General features: G+C 44.3%; 1 protein-coding gene across 6 annotated transcripts in view; it reads right to left on the bottom strand.

Annotated features, from left to right (window-relative positions):
- Positions 1–19,667, bottom strand: part of SPECC1L (sperm antigen with calponin homology and coiled-coil domains 1 like) — a 121,879-nt gene that overhangs the window by 86,784 nt on the left and 15,428 nt on the right. For 3 of the 6 annotated variants that reach the window (XM_004276057.4, XM_049698462.1, XM_033439685.2), the window contains one exon: positions 5,775–5,964. In XM_004276057.4, coding sequence (XP_004276105.1) covers positions 5,775–5,927 — 153 coding nt within the window. In that variant the 5' untranslated portion in view covers positions 5,928–5,964. Of the gene's footprint in view, positions 1–4,005; positions 4,290–5,774; positions 5,965–17,901; positions 18,026–18,540; positions 18,837–19,667 lie in introns of those variants that run through there. The other 3 variants (XM_033439686.2, XM_033439689.2, XM_033439690.2) reach the window with 3 other exon arrangements.

A 19,667-nucleotide genomic window follows, 5' to 3' on the forward strand; every position in this document is an offset into this window, starting at 1 on the left:
TGGGGGCTTCCCTGGTGGCTCAGTGGTTAAGAATCCGCCTGCCAATGCAGGGGACACAGGTTTGAGCCCTGGTCCAGGACGATCCCACATGCCATGGAGCAACTAAGCCCATGTTCCACAACTACTGAGCCTGTGCTCTAAGAGTCTGTGAGCCACAACTACTGAGCCCGTGTGCCACAACTACTAAAGCCCACGCGCCTACAGCCCGAGCTCTACAACAAGAGAAGCCACCGCAATGGGAAGCCTGTGCACCACAACGAAGAGTAGCTCCCGCTCACCGCAACTAGAGAAAGCCTGTGCACAGCAACAAAGACCCAACGCAGCCAAATAATTAATTAATTAATTAAAACAAGAAGAAGTAGAAAGAGAAGGTACAGAGTAGGAGAATATATGTACAACGCATATAAATGACAAAGGGTTCACATCTAGAATAGGTAAAGAATGATAAATCAGTGCAAAGAAACACACTGCACCACCTCAGCCACTAGGACGGCTACTACCAAAAAACAGAAAAAACAAGTGCTTGCAAGGATTAGCAAAAGGGGAACCCTTGTGCACAGTTGGTGGGAATATAAAATGGTGCAGCTGCTGTGGAAAACAGTATGGTCGTTCTTCAAAAATTAAAAATCAAACTACCATACAACCCCACAATTCCACTTCTGGGTATATACCCAAAAGAATTGAAAGCAGGGTCTCTAAGAGATATTTGTACACCCATGTTCACAGCTATTATTCACAATAGCCAAAAGGTAGAAGCAACCCAAGTATCCGCTGATGGAAGCATGGATAAACAAAGTGTGATCTATACATACAGTGGAGTATTATTCAGCCTTAAAAAGGAAGGAAATTCTGCAATATGCTACAACATAGATGACTCTGAAGACATTTTGCTACGGTAAATAGGCCAGTCACAAAAAGACAAATACTGTGTAATTCTACTCATATGAAGTACTCAGAGTAGTCAGACTCACAGAGACAGAGAGTGGAATGGTGGTTGCCAGGAACTGGGAGGAGGAGATGGGGAGTTAGTATTCAATGGAGACTGGGAAAATGAAAAAGTTTTGACGATGGACGGTGGTGACAGTTACTCAGCAATGTGAATGTACTTAATGCCACAAAACGGTACACTTAACAATGGTTAAGATGATAAATGTTATGTGTGTTTTACCACACACACACACAAAAGTTGAGGAAAAACAGACACCACAGTAAAAATATGGGCAAGTGATTTGAACAGGCACTTCACATAAGAGAATATCTAAATGTCCACTAAACACTTAAAAATAAGACATGAAAAGGTGCTTAATCTCATTGATAACAACGCAAATGCAAATTAAACCCACTTTATAACACCTCTATGAATGGTTACAATGAAAAGAGTAATGTAAGTGCAGGTGAGGATGTGGGGCATCCCAGAGTTAACCCCTTTGGGAAATGACTGGCCATCTACCTATGAAAGGTGAATGCCATGCACCTTACAACCCAGCAATTTCACTCCTGGTTATGGAGTCAACAGAAATGGGTGCACCTGCGTATAAAAGACGTGTGTAGGATGTTCATAACAGTACTATGACTAATAGCCCCAAAGGAAACTCCAGATAGATGTCCATCAAGGGCAGAAGAGGTGTATGGCTTGTGGACATTCCACGGTTAGTAATCAGCAAGGAGGAGCTGCTTACACATGAATGTATATACAAAACAGACAGACTCACAGACATAGAAAACAAACTTATGGTTACCAAAGGGGAAGGTGGCGGGGGGTGGATAAATTAGGAGTACAGGATTAACAGATACACACTACTATACATAAAATAAGATAAGCAACAAGGGTTTACTACAGTGCAGGGAACTATAATCAATATTTTTTAAGACCTATAATGGAAAATAATCTAAAAATATATATAATATAGCTGAATCACTTTGTTGTACACCTGAAACTAACACAATATTGTAAATCAATTATACTTCAATTAAGAAAAAAAAAAAAAGGGAGGAGCTGCTGCTATAGGCAACAACAGAGATGAATATCATGACCTAAACAGAGTTAAGGAAACCAGACACACATGAAAAGAACTTCATGTTCAATTACATCTATATAAAGATCCAAAACAGGCAAAATGAATCTTGGGGGCTAGAAGTTAGGGTGGTAGTTACTTCCGGAGAGGAAGGAAAGGGCAGTGATGAAGGAGGCACAGAGGGGTCGGGGGGAGGCCACTGAGGTGCAGGCAGGCTCTGCTTCCTGACCTGGCTAATGGCCCAGGGTACATTCACCCCTCACTAAGCCCAACACAGATGCTTTGTGAACTTCTCTGGGTGTATGTTCTACTTTATCAGAAAAGTAAAAACAAAACAAGAAACAACTCTGCACTTTCCAACTTGCCTTTTACATGAAGGTACTTGGCAGGCTCTGATATTTTTTCTGTTTTAATTTTTGTTACACAGTTCTATAAATACATGTGTATTCCCACATGTAAACATCCCCCATCAGCAACAGTCAAAAAAAATGAAATTGATGAAGGAATAGATTTTTCGCCTACTTTTTAATAACAGGTGCAAAACACAATCATTTGGTAAAAACATACAGATACAAATAACGAAATAATACAACCAAAGAATACATGCTTCTCCAGGTAAGGTCCAAGTTCACAGTCTGCATCTCCACCTCATATTTTAAGATTAGTTTAAAATTTCTACCTTCCAGGTTTCAGAGATGGATTACTCAGTCAAACTGTGAACTAACTTTTTTTTTTTTTTGCGGTATGTGGGCCTCTCACTTTTGTGGCGTCTCCTGTTGCGGCGCACAGGCTCTGGACGCGCAGGCTCAGCGGCCATGGCTCACGGGCCTAGCCGCTCCGCGGCATGTGGGATCTTCCTGGACCGGGGCACGAACTCGCGTCCCCTGCATCGGCAGGCGGACTCTCAACCACTGCGCCACCAGGGAAGCCCCTGTGAACTAACTTTTACACTGAAAAGGTATGATCACAAATCATCATTGAGAATCATCAATTATTTAGATAAACCCTAACTTATTAACTCTTATCTATCAAGTTTTAGAAAAAAGTATCCCCAGGACAATGAAAAAGTGTACTACTTCTAAAGGATTAAGTGTGGACAGCCAAAAAGTGCAGGCATGTAGGAGACCACCTCTACCTGGAAATAACCCTCTCTGCTGGCTGTGACAGAGAAGAATGACCCACACAAAGGCCCAAGCCAGATGTTACAGCTACTCACAGAAATGGGACCAATTTCCTCCAAACATGCTGTGAACAGCCATAGTGCTTCTTTTCATGTTTACAGAAGCTCCATTCAGACTCAAAAAGGTCCTCCCCTACATCTCACTAGATCTAGCTACAAACAACATTTGAAATGAGAGGTAAAGAAACATATCCTTGGGGATTCCCTGGAGGTCCAGTGGTTAGGACTCGGCGCTTTCAATGCCAGGGCTGGGTTCAATCAATCCTTGGTTGCAGCCAAGAAAAGAAACACATATCCCTGCACCCTGCCGAGTGTAAGAAAAGTGCTGGTGTTGTGTGAATCCTGCGCGGTGACAGACACCGTGTGGGTGTCCACAAGAGTGGATGTGTGGACACGGTGTCTCAATGATTAAAAGCCAAATGCTTCATTCTTCTGGTAATCATCAAGGCTCCATCAGTTACAGAATTCAAGTTGTGGGAAGTGACCATATGCTAGAGAAGCACAGTGAAATATGGAAACTTATAAAAATAAAATAACACAAGTTTGTGGGTTCCCTAGGTCCTTTCGCTTTTTCCAATTTTTCTATCATTTTCACTATTTTCTTCTTTCCCTCTTACTCTAATTTCTATTCAATGACTTTTTCCCCCTCCTTTTTTAAGTAAAGCACTTGCTCCAGTTGAGGTAAAGTGTTCCCAAATAGTTTCACCTCTTCTATGACCCTCCCCACTCCACACACACACACACACACACACACACACAAACACACACACACACACACACACACAGAAATACTTAAATCAGCCAACTCACCAAAGCCAAAGCCATGGACAGCTGGCACAAAGCAGGGATACGGTTCTGCCTTACAATGAAGAAGTACTCACTGCTCAAGACTAGGCTGCCATCGACTCAGGATACATGCTTTGGAAGACCAGACATGCTGCTCAGGACACGCTCCGGAGTGAACCTCAGAGACACTGCCTGCCAGCGAGGAGGAGGCAACAAGGCAGGCAGTAGTGCACACCCCGTGCCAACGCTTCAGCCTGCTCCTCCAGCCCCGTAAGTCACGCGTCGCCCAGGCACACAGGCACTCCACTCTGAAAACAGGCGAGCAACTGAGTGAACAGCTGGGGCAGAAAATACCAGCTTTCTTAAACGAGAGAGAGGCAGCACTGCCACCAAGGAAATTGCTCAGCGTGCTGATTCAGACTAACGGAAGTAGGGTAAAGGTCTACTCCTGGTATCACCCTCCGGGCCGCAGGATGACACCCAGCTGCTCATCAGGGATGTAGCAAGGAGAAAATCTGGTGGCATCTCCAAGCCCACAGAGTAAGTCTGCATTCAGTTTCGACAACCCTGGAATAGAAAAACCAGCATTTCCTGCTAGATCTTTCAACACATATAAGGAAGTCCCTCATCAGCTGTTCCTGTGAGGTGCTTCTTAAAATAATTGTCACATCTGTAAAGGCTTTCCTGGACAAAAGGCTTCTGAACAGATCGTGTTTCAGGTACTTCTTGGTTCCTCCCTATCAGACGAGCAAAAACTCTCTCCAGGTCTTCTGCATAGAGTCAAAGTTTCTACCCCAAAACACCAAACCTCAAAACAAGCAAGCAAAGAACAAATAAGTGAATTCTGGACTGAGAAAGACCGGAAGAAGACCATGTGCATCTCTGTCCAGTGAATCTAAGACTTGACCAGCAGAAAAATGGCCCAGAGTCATCTCAACACAGACACTGAGAACACCCATGGGAAGCCTGCTACTGTCAATCAATCCTGAGCTGCAGGAAGTTTCCAGAGCTAACCAGGAAAAACTCTACTGCCAGTCCCTTACAAAGCCCTTGCTGTGAGCCAGGCCCTGGACCGTCCTCTTTCATACACCCTCACTTCCATCCTGACTGCAGCCCTAGGATGCAATGCCCAGCCTGGGCCTGTCTGCTCCCGAAGCCTGGGATCTAACGTACCACTACCCTTTACTAACAAAAACTAAACTAGCTTCTAAAGAAAGGAGTGTAACAAGAAAACTAGTTATGCTCTGACTAAATTAATATCACCCAATTTTGCCTGGGATTAATACTGGATCAGTTGTCAAAAAACAAGTAACAGTTTATGGTAACAGTGTAGGGGGATGGGTGGGAATAAAAACTCCTGTTCAGGGGTTTCAGGAATGTCATACTGGCCATCCTTTAAGACCTCACGCACATGCTCTTTTCATTAAGCCTTCTCGGGCAGAAACAATATTTTCCTACTTGAAACTGTTTACGCTACTCTCCTGCTCTCCCAGGGCATCTGACTTTTTCACTTGTATTTTAGTTGTTCGTGCCAGTGACTTGCCTCCATCCTTTCCTCCACAAGCTCCTTGAAGGCAGGCTCTCCCACACCGGCACAGCGATTTGCTCACAAGTAAGCCTGCTACTTGGTTTCATTCGTAAAGACCGACCAAACACCAATTAAGTCCACCACAACGTGAACTCTCTTTGAAGAGGGTGAATCCTAAATAACGTTTATGTGATAAATCAAACATCATATGAAGACTCACTCCTCCTACAATTCATCACATATTTAAACACAACCACGTAAATACCTTTGACAACGAAGCTGCTGTTCCAGGTTTTATGAGTTTGCCTCCTGCAGATGCTGAAGAGCTGTTTTCGGGTTTCGTTTTGTCTGCTGTTTGCGCTTTGCTTATCCCAGACACCTTAGGCACTGAGCCAACACTCCTGCTTGTTTTCTTCATTCTGGGCTGCCTCTTCGTAATGCATTTACAAGCAAATCTGTGGAGATAAATGGAGATAAATTATACTGAGAACAAAACTGTAAGAAAGCTCTCTAAAAATTTGTTTTTGAAGGATCTTACCATGAACTAAATAAAAATGTTTGAAAGCTAGATGTCGCTACAGAAAATAAAGGATGAAAAATTCTTAGACTTATTAATCAGAATGCACCCTGTTTTCAAGGCTTCCTTCTTGAACACTAACTTGAAATTATTTTCTACATTCTAGTTCTCTCAGTAAAAACAATAACACACAGTACATTTAGTGAAGCAATAATCATCCTGGCACTTGAGAATGAGCCACTTTGCAGGTCTCTAAGGTGATCACACTTTCCAAATTATCCAGCACAGTCCTAACTTCAAATATTTGTTGTGATATTTCCACATAAACCAGCAAAACAGCCCAGAAACTCCAACATTCAGGATCTAAATATATTTCCCAGTATATCTCTTTTATCAAGAGGAAGCTCAAAATGCCTTATAAGAACATAAGCCTCAATATTTGGTTCAGAAAGTAAGGGCACTCTTTTACAACCTTAAAACCATGACAGCAAACCTTTCGCCTAAGTGGAACAGACTCAATTTCAAGCTTAGAGGACCTGGAATAACACTGGCCACACACAGAACTACGGCCAGAAAAACCCTTCAACATACCTCTATCAGCTGAGCTAGAAAAGCAGTCTCTACCGTAGTATCATGTTTGGAAAGACACATTGGCCTGGTCTGGGTAAAGTAAATAATACGACTAACAAAAATGAAAGCCTACTGTGAACGTAAGGAAGTTTATGTACGATGACGCTGAGAAACTACACTGAGCACAAAAAAGAAGTTGGTCTATTTTAGGAAGATTTCTACACACTAATAAAAATAAAGAGAAACTTACAGAATAGCCTTTTGGAAAAGAAAAGGCTCGTTCCAATAGCTTCAATGAACACTTCACCTAGACTGTATTCGAACGCTCCAGATTTATCTTGCCTGACGTAACACAAACTGTACCAACTGGTTTGGTGGCAGAACAGTGAGACAGGGCAAAGGGGGCTCCGCTCCACCCTCACCGTGATAAGGCCTCGGAGCAAAAAGAACACTGTTTTTGACACCAAGCAAAACACAGCGAGACCTCAGTCTCCTCTCCAGCCTTCTCCCAACTTCCTGGTTCTTCCTTCCAGAAAATGCTGTAATTGGTGACAATCAAATCACCCGTCTGCTTGCCCTGAAGCCTTCTGCTTTCTACTTCCCTGTCCCATTGGAGCACTCAGCCCAGAGTTGGCACTCCCTCTAGTTTAGCTCCACCAATCTGCTCCTTATAGGTTCCCAGAGGACACTGAAAATGACCAAGACAGACACTAGCGGCTTCCCACAACACGTGCACCACAGTTATGCTAATCCCTGCCAACTGGCAACTTTGTGCTTTTCTACCTGTAAAATTAAGGAATTAGATTGGACCCATCGCTAAGTTGATTTTGTAGAAAAATCAAGTTCCTAAGAACCTTTCCTTCAACGTCTCACTTTCCCTTTGTATTTATCTTTTTTTTAGTCTCGTATCTTGTAAATGGCTCCCCAAAGTTTCTTTCTTCTCTGCTCCAAATTCCACGCCTGCACTCCTTCCTACACTACTCAGACGCTCTCCCATTCTCTGCCTACTCCTCCAGCTGCTGTCAAATTAACTTTTTCTAGACCAGCACAATCCAACAGAACTTACTGCAACTATGAAAATGTTTGGTATCCATCTGTGCTATCCGAAATACAGTAGCCACTAGCTACTTGGGGCTGCTGAGCACTTGAAATGTGGCTAGTGTGACTGAGGAACTAAAATTTAAATTTTAATCTTTTTAAATTTAAAGTTACATGGTAGACACCATACTGGACAACGTAAGAGACTGTCCCTTTCCTGCTGCTGTCTCTGTCCCAGAGTTAAAACCTAATGAACTACCACTTCCCTCCCACTAGGGTTGCTATAATCAAAAAGATAGATGGTAACAAATGTTAGAGAGGATGTGGAATAATTGGAAGAGTCAAGCACTGCTGGCACAAATGCAAAATGGTGCAGCCACTTTGGAAGATAGTCTGGCAGTTCCTCAAGTGGTTAAACACAGAGTTACTAGGACTTGCCTGGTGGCACAGTGGTTAAGAATCCGCCTGCTGGGCTTCCCTGGTGGCTCAGTGGTTAAGAATCCGTCTGCCAATGCAGGGGACACTCAAGCCCTGGTCCAGGAAGATCCCACAGGCCGCGGAGCAACTAAGCCCATGCACCACAACTACTGAGCCTACGCTCTAGAGCCTGCGAGCCACAACTACTGAGCCCTCGTGCCACAACTACCAAAGCCCACACGCCTAGAGCCCATGCTCCACAACAAGAGAAGCCACTGCAATGAGGAGCCCATGCAACGCAAGTAAGAGTAGCCCCCACTCGCCACAACTAGAGAAAGCCCGCACGCAGCAACGAAGACCCAACGCAGCCATAAATAAATAAATAAATTTATAAAAAATAATAAAATAAAATAAATACAAATTTTGACACGTAACTGTTCAAGCCAGACTATACTAGGAATAAAACAGTCAGAAATGAACAGCTCTAAGCTGAATCACTGTGAATCTGACAGTTACAAACAGTGTTGACTTGGGCACGAGGTCCTGGCAACTCAGATACATGCCATCTCCATGCATGCTCTCCAGAATGTGATTTTCTAAAAGCGGGAACCACGCTTGGTGTGACGTCTCATCTTATGCCAACCTGACTGAGCTGCAGGGCACCCACACATTTTGTCAAACAGTATTCTGGGTGTGAGGGTGTTTCTGATGGAGATTAATGATTGAATTCATAGGCTGGGTGAAGCAGGTGTTCTCCCTAATGTGGGCGGGCCTCATCCAACTAATCGAAGACCTGAATAGAACAAAAAGGCTGGAGTCTGAGGGAACTCTTCCTGACTGACTTCTTGAGTTGGGATGTCAGTCTTTTCCTGGCTTTGGACTCCAACTCTCAGACTGGAACTTACGCTAGCAGCTCTCCGGGGGCCCCAGCCTACCAACTGCAGATCTTGGGACTCCTCAGCCCCCATATGCATGTGAGCCAACTCCTTATAATAAGGTTGGTTCCGTCCTATTGGTTCCATCTCTCTGGAGAACCCTAATGTACTTCATAGCTGAGAGCAAAACAATTTCCCCTCAATGTCTACAGTAACTACAACCCTGGAAAATTCCATATATACCAAAAAGTATGTTTAAAAAATGCTTTCTTTGTGTAAGATGGAATAAGATTCTAGGCTCAGTCATAAACAGGTTTTTTTTTTCTATCCACATAAATTATTCAGCAAGATATTCCAAAGTTTTGCAGATCTCAGGATAAGTTTTCATTCTGCAGAACTGTCACTTCATTCAGTCTAGAATTCCAGGGCCCCTACCTATTAAATATCAACAGTCTCCACCAACCATTGAGACAGTCAAAAAAGCTTCCACAATTTTCTAAAATGACCCCTATTAAGGACAAGGATCCTCCAAAACAGGTGATAATTCACCAGAGACCTTGGTCCCCCACACCAGGTTAAGGAGCAGGAATCGTTGGCCCAGACCCTCCCTGGAGCCCCAGGCCTGGGAGAGATGCAGAGTGGAGGGAGAGGACAACACAGCATGCAGCACTTCCAGGGTCTGACTGCGAAAAGGAGTGCGATGGAAGTTACCACTACGCCTCCCCGGCCCGCACGAGGGTGTCACATAGGCACCCACCACAACCTCTAGTCCAGTGAAATCAAGGTGTGGGGGGGAATAAAAAGTAGCTCTCCTCACAAAAACAGGATGGATGCTGTCTCTCTACATATGCTAAGAATAATCTCAAATAACAATAATCCAAGGAGTGTGTCACATGTATTTCTCAAATAATATTTCTTAAGATATTAAATATTTCTTAAACTAAAAACATCGAAATATATGACTGCTCCCCAAATAGGGAAAGACACTGAAGGCCGCAAGCCCCTCCCATGGACAGGCATCATGCCCCAGCTGCGCCACACCCAGCACAGGTCCCTGAATCCCCACAGGTGGGCGCTGATGATGTAACTCTCCCTGGGTCAACCATTCTTTAGTGACAGTAGTCTCAATCCAAACCCCTCACCCTGCCCGCCAATCCATATGGCCTCCAATGCAACCATACACAAGCACTTCCTCAGAAACCGGCAATTTTTATCTCAATGAAGATTTCACAAGAGATGAACAAAATGTAACAACACTAAAATTATACTGCTCAATCTGCCCCTTCTAGACTTACTACTTGTCCTATCGGTCAGTGCTGGTACTCTTGACCAATATCTTTCATTTTGAAGGTGCTAATTACCATGTTATTTAATATAAAATCTACCTTTTGGATAGATTTTAGAAAACTTATTACCAGGTCTAAATCAGTATGTATTATGTTACAGCTGTAAAAGTAAAAACCTTAGCTATAATCATATTCATTTATAGAGGGCTGCTACTTTTTTATTTAAAATAATTGTTAGGCAAGGGCAGAGGCACAACTGCTCTCATTTACACAAATAAGCTTGCATTCAGTGTGAAGGCTGCAGTCTGGGTGGCTGGACCTCTTACCAGGATGTCCCAGTACAGGATTTACAGCTCCAGGAGCCCTGCCTAAAGCTAATTACATAGCTGCAGCCACACAGGAAGCTTGAGTTTCCTTTACATGTATAAGGAGGTCACATAAGGAAAACAAAGGGCCATCTCTTACCTTCCACACATGGCAGGTAAAATACTATCTAAAAATCAAACTACAGACTCTTAAAAATGGAAAATATCTTGGAGGCCGCTTATAGGAAACCCCACATGGAGCACTACTGACAAAAAATGGAGCATACTGACTACTAAGTTAGGAAGCAAGTCATTACTTAACAGTCACTGAACACTTATTTTGTGCCAAGACAAGCCAAACGCCAATTCTCTGGGAATCTAGTGAAACAAGGATAAATAAATAGATGGACATCCTAAGCTGATTAAGACAAAAATACCTACCTTCCAGGGGCTCACAGTCTAGGGGAAGAATGAGGTGCATAAGTGAACAGGTCTCCATCCTTGATGAACCTACTGCAAACATGAGGGACATACATGTACAAGGTATGGTGAGAGCAGGGGGACATCGTCCCTGGTTCTGCCCTTGCAGAACAGGGAGGGAGGTACAGGTCAGAGGTTTAAGAAAGCACGGGCCCCCTGAAGACCTGGGCCTGCTCAAACAGAGAAACGTCACAGTGACAACCAGCAGGGAAGGGTTTCGGTCTGACACACAGCACTGAGGACTGAAGGCAGTGCCGCCCTGATTGGATGTGTCCTTCCTAAAGAGAAACCTGGTGCTGCAGAGGATGGACTGAAGGACACCATATGGGGGCTCAGGGAGAGGGGCCAGAAGGGCATCTCCTTCCCTGCAACTCCTTTCCTCTGACCTGAATCTGAGAGCCATACTCAAAAGTACCCTCAGCCCACAGCTCTCCCAGGATCTGAGGACCAGCACAGCGCTTTGATAAGTCTGCCCTTCCCCCACATCGGTCTGAGAGTCTCCAGCCCCTACTCCAGACTTCACACACCTGTGCCATTGGCACAGACAGGAGGAGGACCTGGTCTGCAAGCACAGCATCCAGCCGACTATTACTTTCTCCATCTAGACACTGAACTTCTCAACTTAATCTAAGAAAAAACCCTGTTTGGCCAGGAGCTACCAGAGGCTCCTCCAGAGTTCATGGTTACCTAACACTACAAAGCCTCTTTCACACAAACTGCTGCTAAGCTGCTTTTCTCTGATAACATTTTATTATGAAAATTTTCAAACACACAGAAACGTTAAAGAAACTGAACAGTAAACACTCCACTTTTCTCCATTTCATAGCTGTGCAATTTATATTCTGAAAAAGTTTACACCTGTATCTGTTAAAATTATCATTTGGTCAAATTCAGCTTAAGGTCCAGCCTTTGAGATATTTTTAAATTTTTTTTTTTTTTTTTTTTTTTGCAGTACACGGGCCTCTCTCACTGTTGTGGCCTCCCCCGTTGCGGAGCACAGGCTCCGGACGCGCAGGCTCAGCAGCCATGGCTCACGGGCCCAGCCGCTCCGCGGCATCTGGGATCTTCCCGGACCGGGGCACGAACCCGTGTCCCCTGCATCGGCAGGCGGACTCTCAACCACTGCACCACCAGGGAAGCCCTATTTTTAAATTTTGACTTCAATTTGAAACCCATTAGTTCTTCTCTAAAAAGCACTGTCTTCAATCTTAAGTCACTTGTCCAACCAGGATCCTCACCTACAATAAAAGGCTGAATTCTAAGGAATCTCAAAGGTACCTCCTGACTCCAAAATCCTAATACACCTCACGCAGCTGATGGTGATGTTACAAGTAGAGAACAGAGAGGTGAACAGGCTCTGCGATGTGTCACCACACCCCCACCCGACTCCGGGCCTCAGAACAGCAGCACAGCACTGAACTTCAAGTCAGGAGAGCTGGGTTCACACTCCAGCTTTGCCACACAAGCTGTGACTGCAGGCAAATCACTTCATCACTTCATATGTTTGCAAATGTTTCCTCTCCTATAAAGAGGAGCTGATAAAACCTAATTTATAGTTATTGTACAAAATAACATGTGTAGACCAAGAAAGAGAACAAAAATCCCAACACACTCATTCCAGAAGTTTTTTCACCAGGGCTCAAAGGTCAGAAAAATGGTGCAACAATCCAAGAGCAGGGATGGCAATTTCGTTCAGTGATTCAGAAACTCCGCCCTCCCCAACCATTCACCCATGAAAAACACACGAATCAAGTTTCAGAAATAATGCCAAAAGGACCTTAAGAATTTATCTTAACTGTCATTATATTGCAACAAGAAGGCTCCTCCCTGAGCAAAGGAGACCACAGATTGTCCTGGAAACCACGAAGGAGCTCTGAGGCCATCCCTCACCAAGAAGCACCTTCAGCCCTGGCAAAGTGCGGGACAGGAGCCCTTGGTGTTAACTACAGGGGTGGTCCCTAATCCTCCCACCTGTAGACACACAAGAATCCTGATGGGTCACCACTTCTTCCTTTGAACTCCTCTATGCACCTCCTATTCACCTCCAAGTAGAATCATTTGTCCCCTCTGTTACACTAAATGTATTGCTATTTAAAACTATTTAAATGGAATTGTGGGGACTTCCCTGGCGGTCCAGTGGTTAAGACTCTGGGCTTCCACTGCAGAGGGCACAGGTTGATCCCTGATCATCAGGGAACTGAGATCCCACATGCTGGCTGGAGCAGCCAGAAAAAAAAAAAAAAGGAATTGTTATTTAATTGATAACTTATAAATCCACTGTGCTTTTTTACAGCATCTGGAGACTGCCCCACCCACCATGTCTGTTCAAATCTGTATCCCTCGGCAAGTTACTTAACCTCTCTGAAATCTCAGTTTCCTCATATGTAAAATGGGCTGGTAATAATACTACCTTCCTTATAAGGATTTTGGGAGGATTAAATGAAATAATGAACCTAAAGTGCTTAGCAGGGTGGCCCACAGTAATGATGGCATAAATGTGAGCTATCATAGTCTATAACAACACACTGCATGCCCCAAGTATGACTAATGCCTTATTAAAATAAAAGCAGCAACTCAAAAGACACTCTGTCAGACAAACCCTTCATAAAGAATGACTAAAGATTATTTTTACTCACTACTTCATTAAATTATACACTGTGGCACACAGATGTCAACAAACAACACTTGCTTCTGGTTCTTTCCCACTGAAAATTACGTATCAGGAAACACTGAAAATATATGGTAGGGAGTTCCCTGGAACGCTAATCAGGAGACCTGGATTGTGGCTCAGGCCTGGCATGCCTTCATGACCCCGAGCAAGTCATGCGAACTCTGTGAGCCTTGTTTATAGGCGAGGAGGATGGATTAGGATCACTCAAAAATTCAAATATTCTATTTCACAATTTATACCTCAAGAACCAGGAATGAAAACTTTTTTAAAAAAGGAAATTGCTTATTAGCTATGATGTTTTTATGTTATATATTGATAATATCCTACTAAAATTCAAAAAACGGTTTCAATCCAAGCAACCTAAATACATTTATCTCTTATTTCATAAACTCCATATTCGAAATGTAGGGATCATATTAAAATTTTAAATTAAGAAGAGACTAAAACACTGAGAAGGAATCACACTGTCAAGGGAAAATTGAAATTTAGCAAACTAAATTGGAGTGTGGGGCTTCCCTGGTGGCGCAGTGGTTAAGAATCCACCTCCCAATGCAGGGGACATGGGTTTGAGCCCTGGTCCGGGAAGATCCCACGTGCTTCGGAGCAACTAAGCCATGCACCACAACTACTGAACCGCGTGCCACAACTACTGAAGCCCGCGCGCCTAGAGCCCGTGCTCCACAACAAGAGAAGCCACCACTATGAGAAGGCTGCGCATCTCAACGAAGAGTAGCCTCCACTCGCTGCAACTAGAGAAAGCCTGTGCCCAGCAACAAAGACCCAACACAGCCAAAAATAAATAAATTAATTAAATTAATTAAAATAAATAAATAAATAAGAGTCTGTAAGTAAAAGTTGCTACTAAATGGATCAAAACCAATAACCAATTGATAAAATCACGACTTCTACAAAACCAAACAAAACGTTGAAAAGAAATTCAATAAGAAATGTTTTAATTAAATAAATCATAATGCAATAGACTTCTTATACTGAATTCCTCAACATATACATTTTTTTTAAACTTTCTTATTGTGAATTGCAACACACTACCAGAAAGTGCGTTTAAAGGTGTACATTTTAAAGATAGACTTGGAGTGGACTCCACTGAAAAAGGCAAGGCTTACTCAGACAAAAGCCTGAGTTTTGCCAGGTCAAAACACTGCACATGTGCAAGTGGGCGTGTATTCAAGGTGCAAGAGACAGAGACATGAAGGAGAGGGGCCAGGGAGATGCCTTCAGGCATGTGATTCTGTGCTTAGCCTGAATCTAAATACAAAAGTCCATTACTGCTCAAAATACTTCCATGCTTACTGACTAAGGAGCTTACTGGAAATTTTTAAAAGCTTATTTTTTAATGTCCATTTTTAAATGAAGTATAGTTGCTGTACAACATTATTTAAGTTACAGACGTACAATAGTGATTCACAATTTTTAAAGGTTATACTCCATTTATACTTATAAAATATTGGCTAGGGCTTCCCTGGTGGTGCAGCGGTTGAGAGTCCGTCTGCCGATGCAGGGGACACGGGTTTGTGCCCCGGTCCGGGAAGATCCCACATGCCGCGGAGCGGCTGGGCCTGTGAGCCATGGCCGCTGAGCCTGCGCGTCTGGAGCCTGTGCTCCGCAACGGGAGAGACCACAGCAGTGAGAGGCCCGCGTACCGCAAAAAAAAAAAAAAAAAATTGGCTATACTTCCCATGTTGCACAATATATCCTTGCAGCTTACTTTATACCTAACAGTTTGTACCTCCTTACCCCGCTACCCCATATTGCCCCTCCCCCATCCCTCTCCCCACTGCTAATCAGTGCTTTGTTCTCTACTATCTGTGTCTTTTAAATGTTTATTTTTATTATAACATGATGTCTTCTCATTTTTAAGACAGATTTTACTTCATGCCTAAAATTAGGGTGTGATTATCAACTAATGTGCACATTTAATATGGTGGTTCTACCTGCTCCCAGAAGCCAATGATGCAAACTCCGGCACTGAGGAAAGGCGGCCTTCAGAGGGACCTCTCCTTCACTTCCACCTCCAGCCCCACGTGTGCACTCCCCTCCAAACGCCCTTGTGGCCACAGAAGAAGGAAAAGGAAAAAGCAGTTCCTCTCCAACTTCCACCCCTTCCCCTCACAGCTACCTCCTCTCTGCCTGGCAACGCTGGGTGAAGGGAGCCTGGGGGCGAATCTACAGGAGAAGGTGCCCAAGTGGACAATGAAGTCGGCCAGAAGGAGGAGATGGCAAGCAGGGCCGACACAGCTCCAAGTGGAAAGACAGGGCAAAGTCAGACCTCACTGGAATGGGATAAAAAGTTGAGTAGGAGATGAAGGAAGAACGTTTCAAAAATTTGGCTTTGTGAAGGGCACAGAGTCAGAGGGTGATGAGGAGGGTGAGACACTTTGCTGATGTTGCTATTGTGTAAATGCCAGAGCAAGCTGCCTGGGGGAGGGCGGTGCTGCCCAGCACCAGCACATTTGATTCGAAACCACCCTACGTGCCTGGAAAGGAGGAAGAAACTGAGGCTACAGAAGTAAGGAGTTTGCCCAAAGTCTGAACTCTTTTCACTAAACCACAACTACTGATAGACAGGATACTAGAAAAAAAGAGTTAATTATCAGCAACAAAAATCCAAAAGCGCAATTCTATTTCCCACAGAAAAACCCACTCATACTAATTTATGATTTCTATTACTCTGCAAGATTTAACACAAGGAAATATTTAGAAACAACTAGAAGCTCCCTGCATTTTTCAAACTTAGAACCATAAGTCTTCTCCTTCTTACTGCTTTGAAAAAAATAACAACAACAACGAAAAAACCCTAATCTTATACTAGGACCTCTTTAGATCCATTTCTGGAGATCTTTTTAATACAAGGCGCTAAAAGGCCGTTAAACTACTGCTGATACTTAACATTCCAGACAAGTGACAAGGCTGGAAAAGGACAGCCTAAAAGAATTTCTGGCTATAGTACACAAATGGTTTTTCCAGATTTAGTCCAAAACAAATTGGTTCCCAAAGTTCAAACTCCCAGAATGCAAGAAATTTTGAGTCTCCTCTCCCTCTTCAGCCATATTTACAAAAAGAAAATGTTTATTCATGGCCCCTTCAAACCATGGCTTTATGCTCAGATTTCTGGCAGGCAGTTACAAAATTGCACAATACTGTATTCATAAAATTAACTGTCAGCCATATTTTTAATTAAAAATATCAATTCAATATATTTGTACATTTAGAACAAACTGTGATCTGAAATACAAAATGAAACATTTTCTTTTGTTATTTTACTAATCATTCAAATGTAACAATGTAATAAACCCTTTAATAATAAGCTAAAAATTTTAGATTTGAGAAATGTTTTGCCAATGGCACAAAGAAAGTCTTTCCAAACTAAACAAGTTAAAACAGATTAGAATTTGAATTCAGTTTAATAAAAATTGAAATCTTTTTTCAATAAGCACTTCACTGATTAGATAACATGAAAAGCAATAAAAATTACTAAGGAGTACTTTTTTCTTATATCTACTGAGTATAAGGTAGTGGTCTCAACAGTGGGTAATTCTGCCCTCTAGGGGACATTTGGCACTGTCAGTAGACATTTTTGGTTGTCACAACTGGGTGAGAGTCCAGGGATACTGCTAAACATCCCACAATGCACTGGATACTCCTCGCAACAAAGAACTATAGGGCCCCCAAAATCAATAGTGTCAAGGCTGAAAAACTCTGGCATGAAAAGATTGGTTTAAACCGAGGAGGGAAGGGAGATGTTTGTCTTTCTGCAGCAGACTATAAATACAGTCTCATCTGCACATTGTTTTGAGCTGAGAAAGCCAACTCAACAGAATTGACTGAAAGAGCAGGGAACGTGTATGACATGGGGCCTCTTACACCCTTGATTTCCATCCACATTTTCTGGGAAAGGACAGACAGCTCAAAGAAGGCTCTCTCTGATCTCCCAGAATGAAATGTAAGGAGAGTCACAGGGACTCACTGCTGACCTGCACCTCCTTCTGTGGTGTCCTGCCTGGCAGACCAACAATCCCAAATGGATGGCGAAAATCCACTGTTCTCCAGTCCATCTGAAACCTCACTGGCAAGAGGGAAAGCAGGGAACTAAACCCTGAGGGCCCCCTGCATGCCAAGCACTGTGCTGGGGATACCACACACACAGCATTTAATTCAACCCTCCTTCACCTTGAGAGGTAAGGATGACCTCAGGGCAACCGTGAAAAGGATCACCTGAGCCTCCCACAGCTGGCCGATGCCAAGGGTAGAGGTCTGAACAGGTCTGACTCCAGATGTCCCACGACGGCACCACAGCAGGGTAGCTCCCTAGGCTGTCTTCCTCAATCTCAGGTGCGGCCTGCACAGTGAGACACTGAGCCACAGTAGAGACTCGTCCCGGCCCCCGAACGCAGGTCTTGGCTGACAGCATCCCCTCGTCTCCGTGCCCACCACCCCTGCCAGCCCTGCTCCAGCTCCTTCTGTGTCAGGGAAGAATCACAACCCGGCGACCCAAATCCCGCTGCCCCCCAACCTCTCCAGGCGCCCGCCTACCTGCCTCAGGCCAAACGCCTCGCTCCCACCCTCTCCTCACCCCTTGTCTGACGCAGGCCAAACGCCCCGCTCCCACCCTCTCCCCACCCCTTGTCTGATGCAGCCACGCTCTTTCCAACACCTACACTTCCACTCGGCCATCCCGCCCCAACAGCCCCTTACGGTCTTCTCCCACATCATGCCAAGACTCTGCTCCAGGCACTGTGACCACAGCACCCATCTCACTGTATTTCATCCCAGCAACATTTGAGACATACTTAGACTAAAAAATATTCATTCTTTACCCTAAATTAAATGGTAGGTGGGCATCCTGTATCTTACCTGGCAACCCTAGGCCCTGCACACAGACCGGCCAACAGGGAGGAAAGGGCAGCGCCAGGAGAGGAGGGAGCAGAACACGGGGACGAGACACAAGGTGAACCGGGACGAGAACGATGGGCAGAAGCTACACAGAGAACAGCAAGAATATTAAGCCCGAACCACAGAGCTCGACAGTCAGTCCTCCACAAAACAGCCCGATCCAGAACTCCAAAGCCACTCTCCAGGGCTCTCTCCAGCAGCTGGGGTCTAGAGCAGCACGTTTCTTTCATGAAACCAGACCCCTGTGCTGGGCCCTCTGCCCGCCTCGCACAGCTCCCTCCCACGGGCGCGTTATTCCCCCAAGTCCAGTGTCCACTGGTTGAAAACTCCCTCCTCCTTCAAAGCAATCTTGGAGGACAAGCAGCTCAAATCCCTCAAAGCCCAGCTCAGAGGACCTGGGTCACACGAAGCCCCGCCCCCAGACTGTCCCTCCAGCACCATCAACACGCCCTCAGGGCAGCCACGTGGAGGCTTCTCTGCCTCACCAGGACCGCAAGGCGCATAGAGGAGGCGCCTAGAGGAGGCGAGGCAGGGCCAGTGCCAAAGGCATCATTTAAGAACTACAAAGAGAAAGGAACCAAACACCCGACAGACAAAATCAGAGCTAGGATGTGAAGAGACCAAGCCACTGCTGAAAGGACAAGCGTGTTAGAAGGAAATCCTGGAAGCGCTCTCGAGACACCTATTACCCAGTTCACAGCCTGTCACACCACATCCTGCAACTGGGGGTAGAACTTCTACTCACTTATCAGTGGCAGGATGAGGATATAAGAGGAAAAGAGAGGAAAACCATGGCAAGCACTTCCTTCTGAGTTCCAGATGTCATGGTGCACCCATCCCTGTGAAAATGTGAGACTCACCATATAACTCAATTACACTGACTTTGCTGTTGCCAATTTAGTATCATGCTGTTTGTCTTTACTGCGTGAGTAACGTATTCCAAAGTCCAAGCACCGAACTTAATTACGTGTCAGAATTTCAATGCAATGCAACCAACAGGGTATCAAGAAAATAGAATGTGTAAAATAAATGTTTCTTCCTAATGCTTCATTCTAATTTTTAACAAGTAAAATGTCAGAACAATGTTA

This window comes from Orcinus orca, chromosome 15 (assembly GCF_937001465.1).
Source record: "Orcinus orca chromosome 15, mOrcOrc1.1, whole genome shotgun sequence".
In the NCBI taxonomy this organism is placed as follows: domain Eukaryota; kingdom Metazoa; phylum Chordata; class Mammalia; order Artiodactyla; family Delphinidae; genus Orcinus; species Orcinus orca.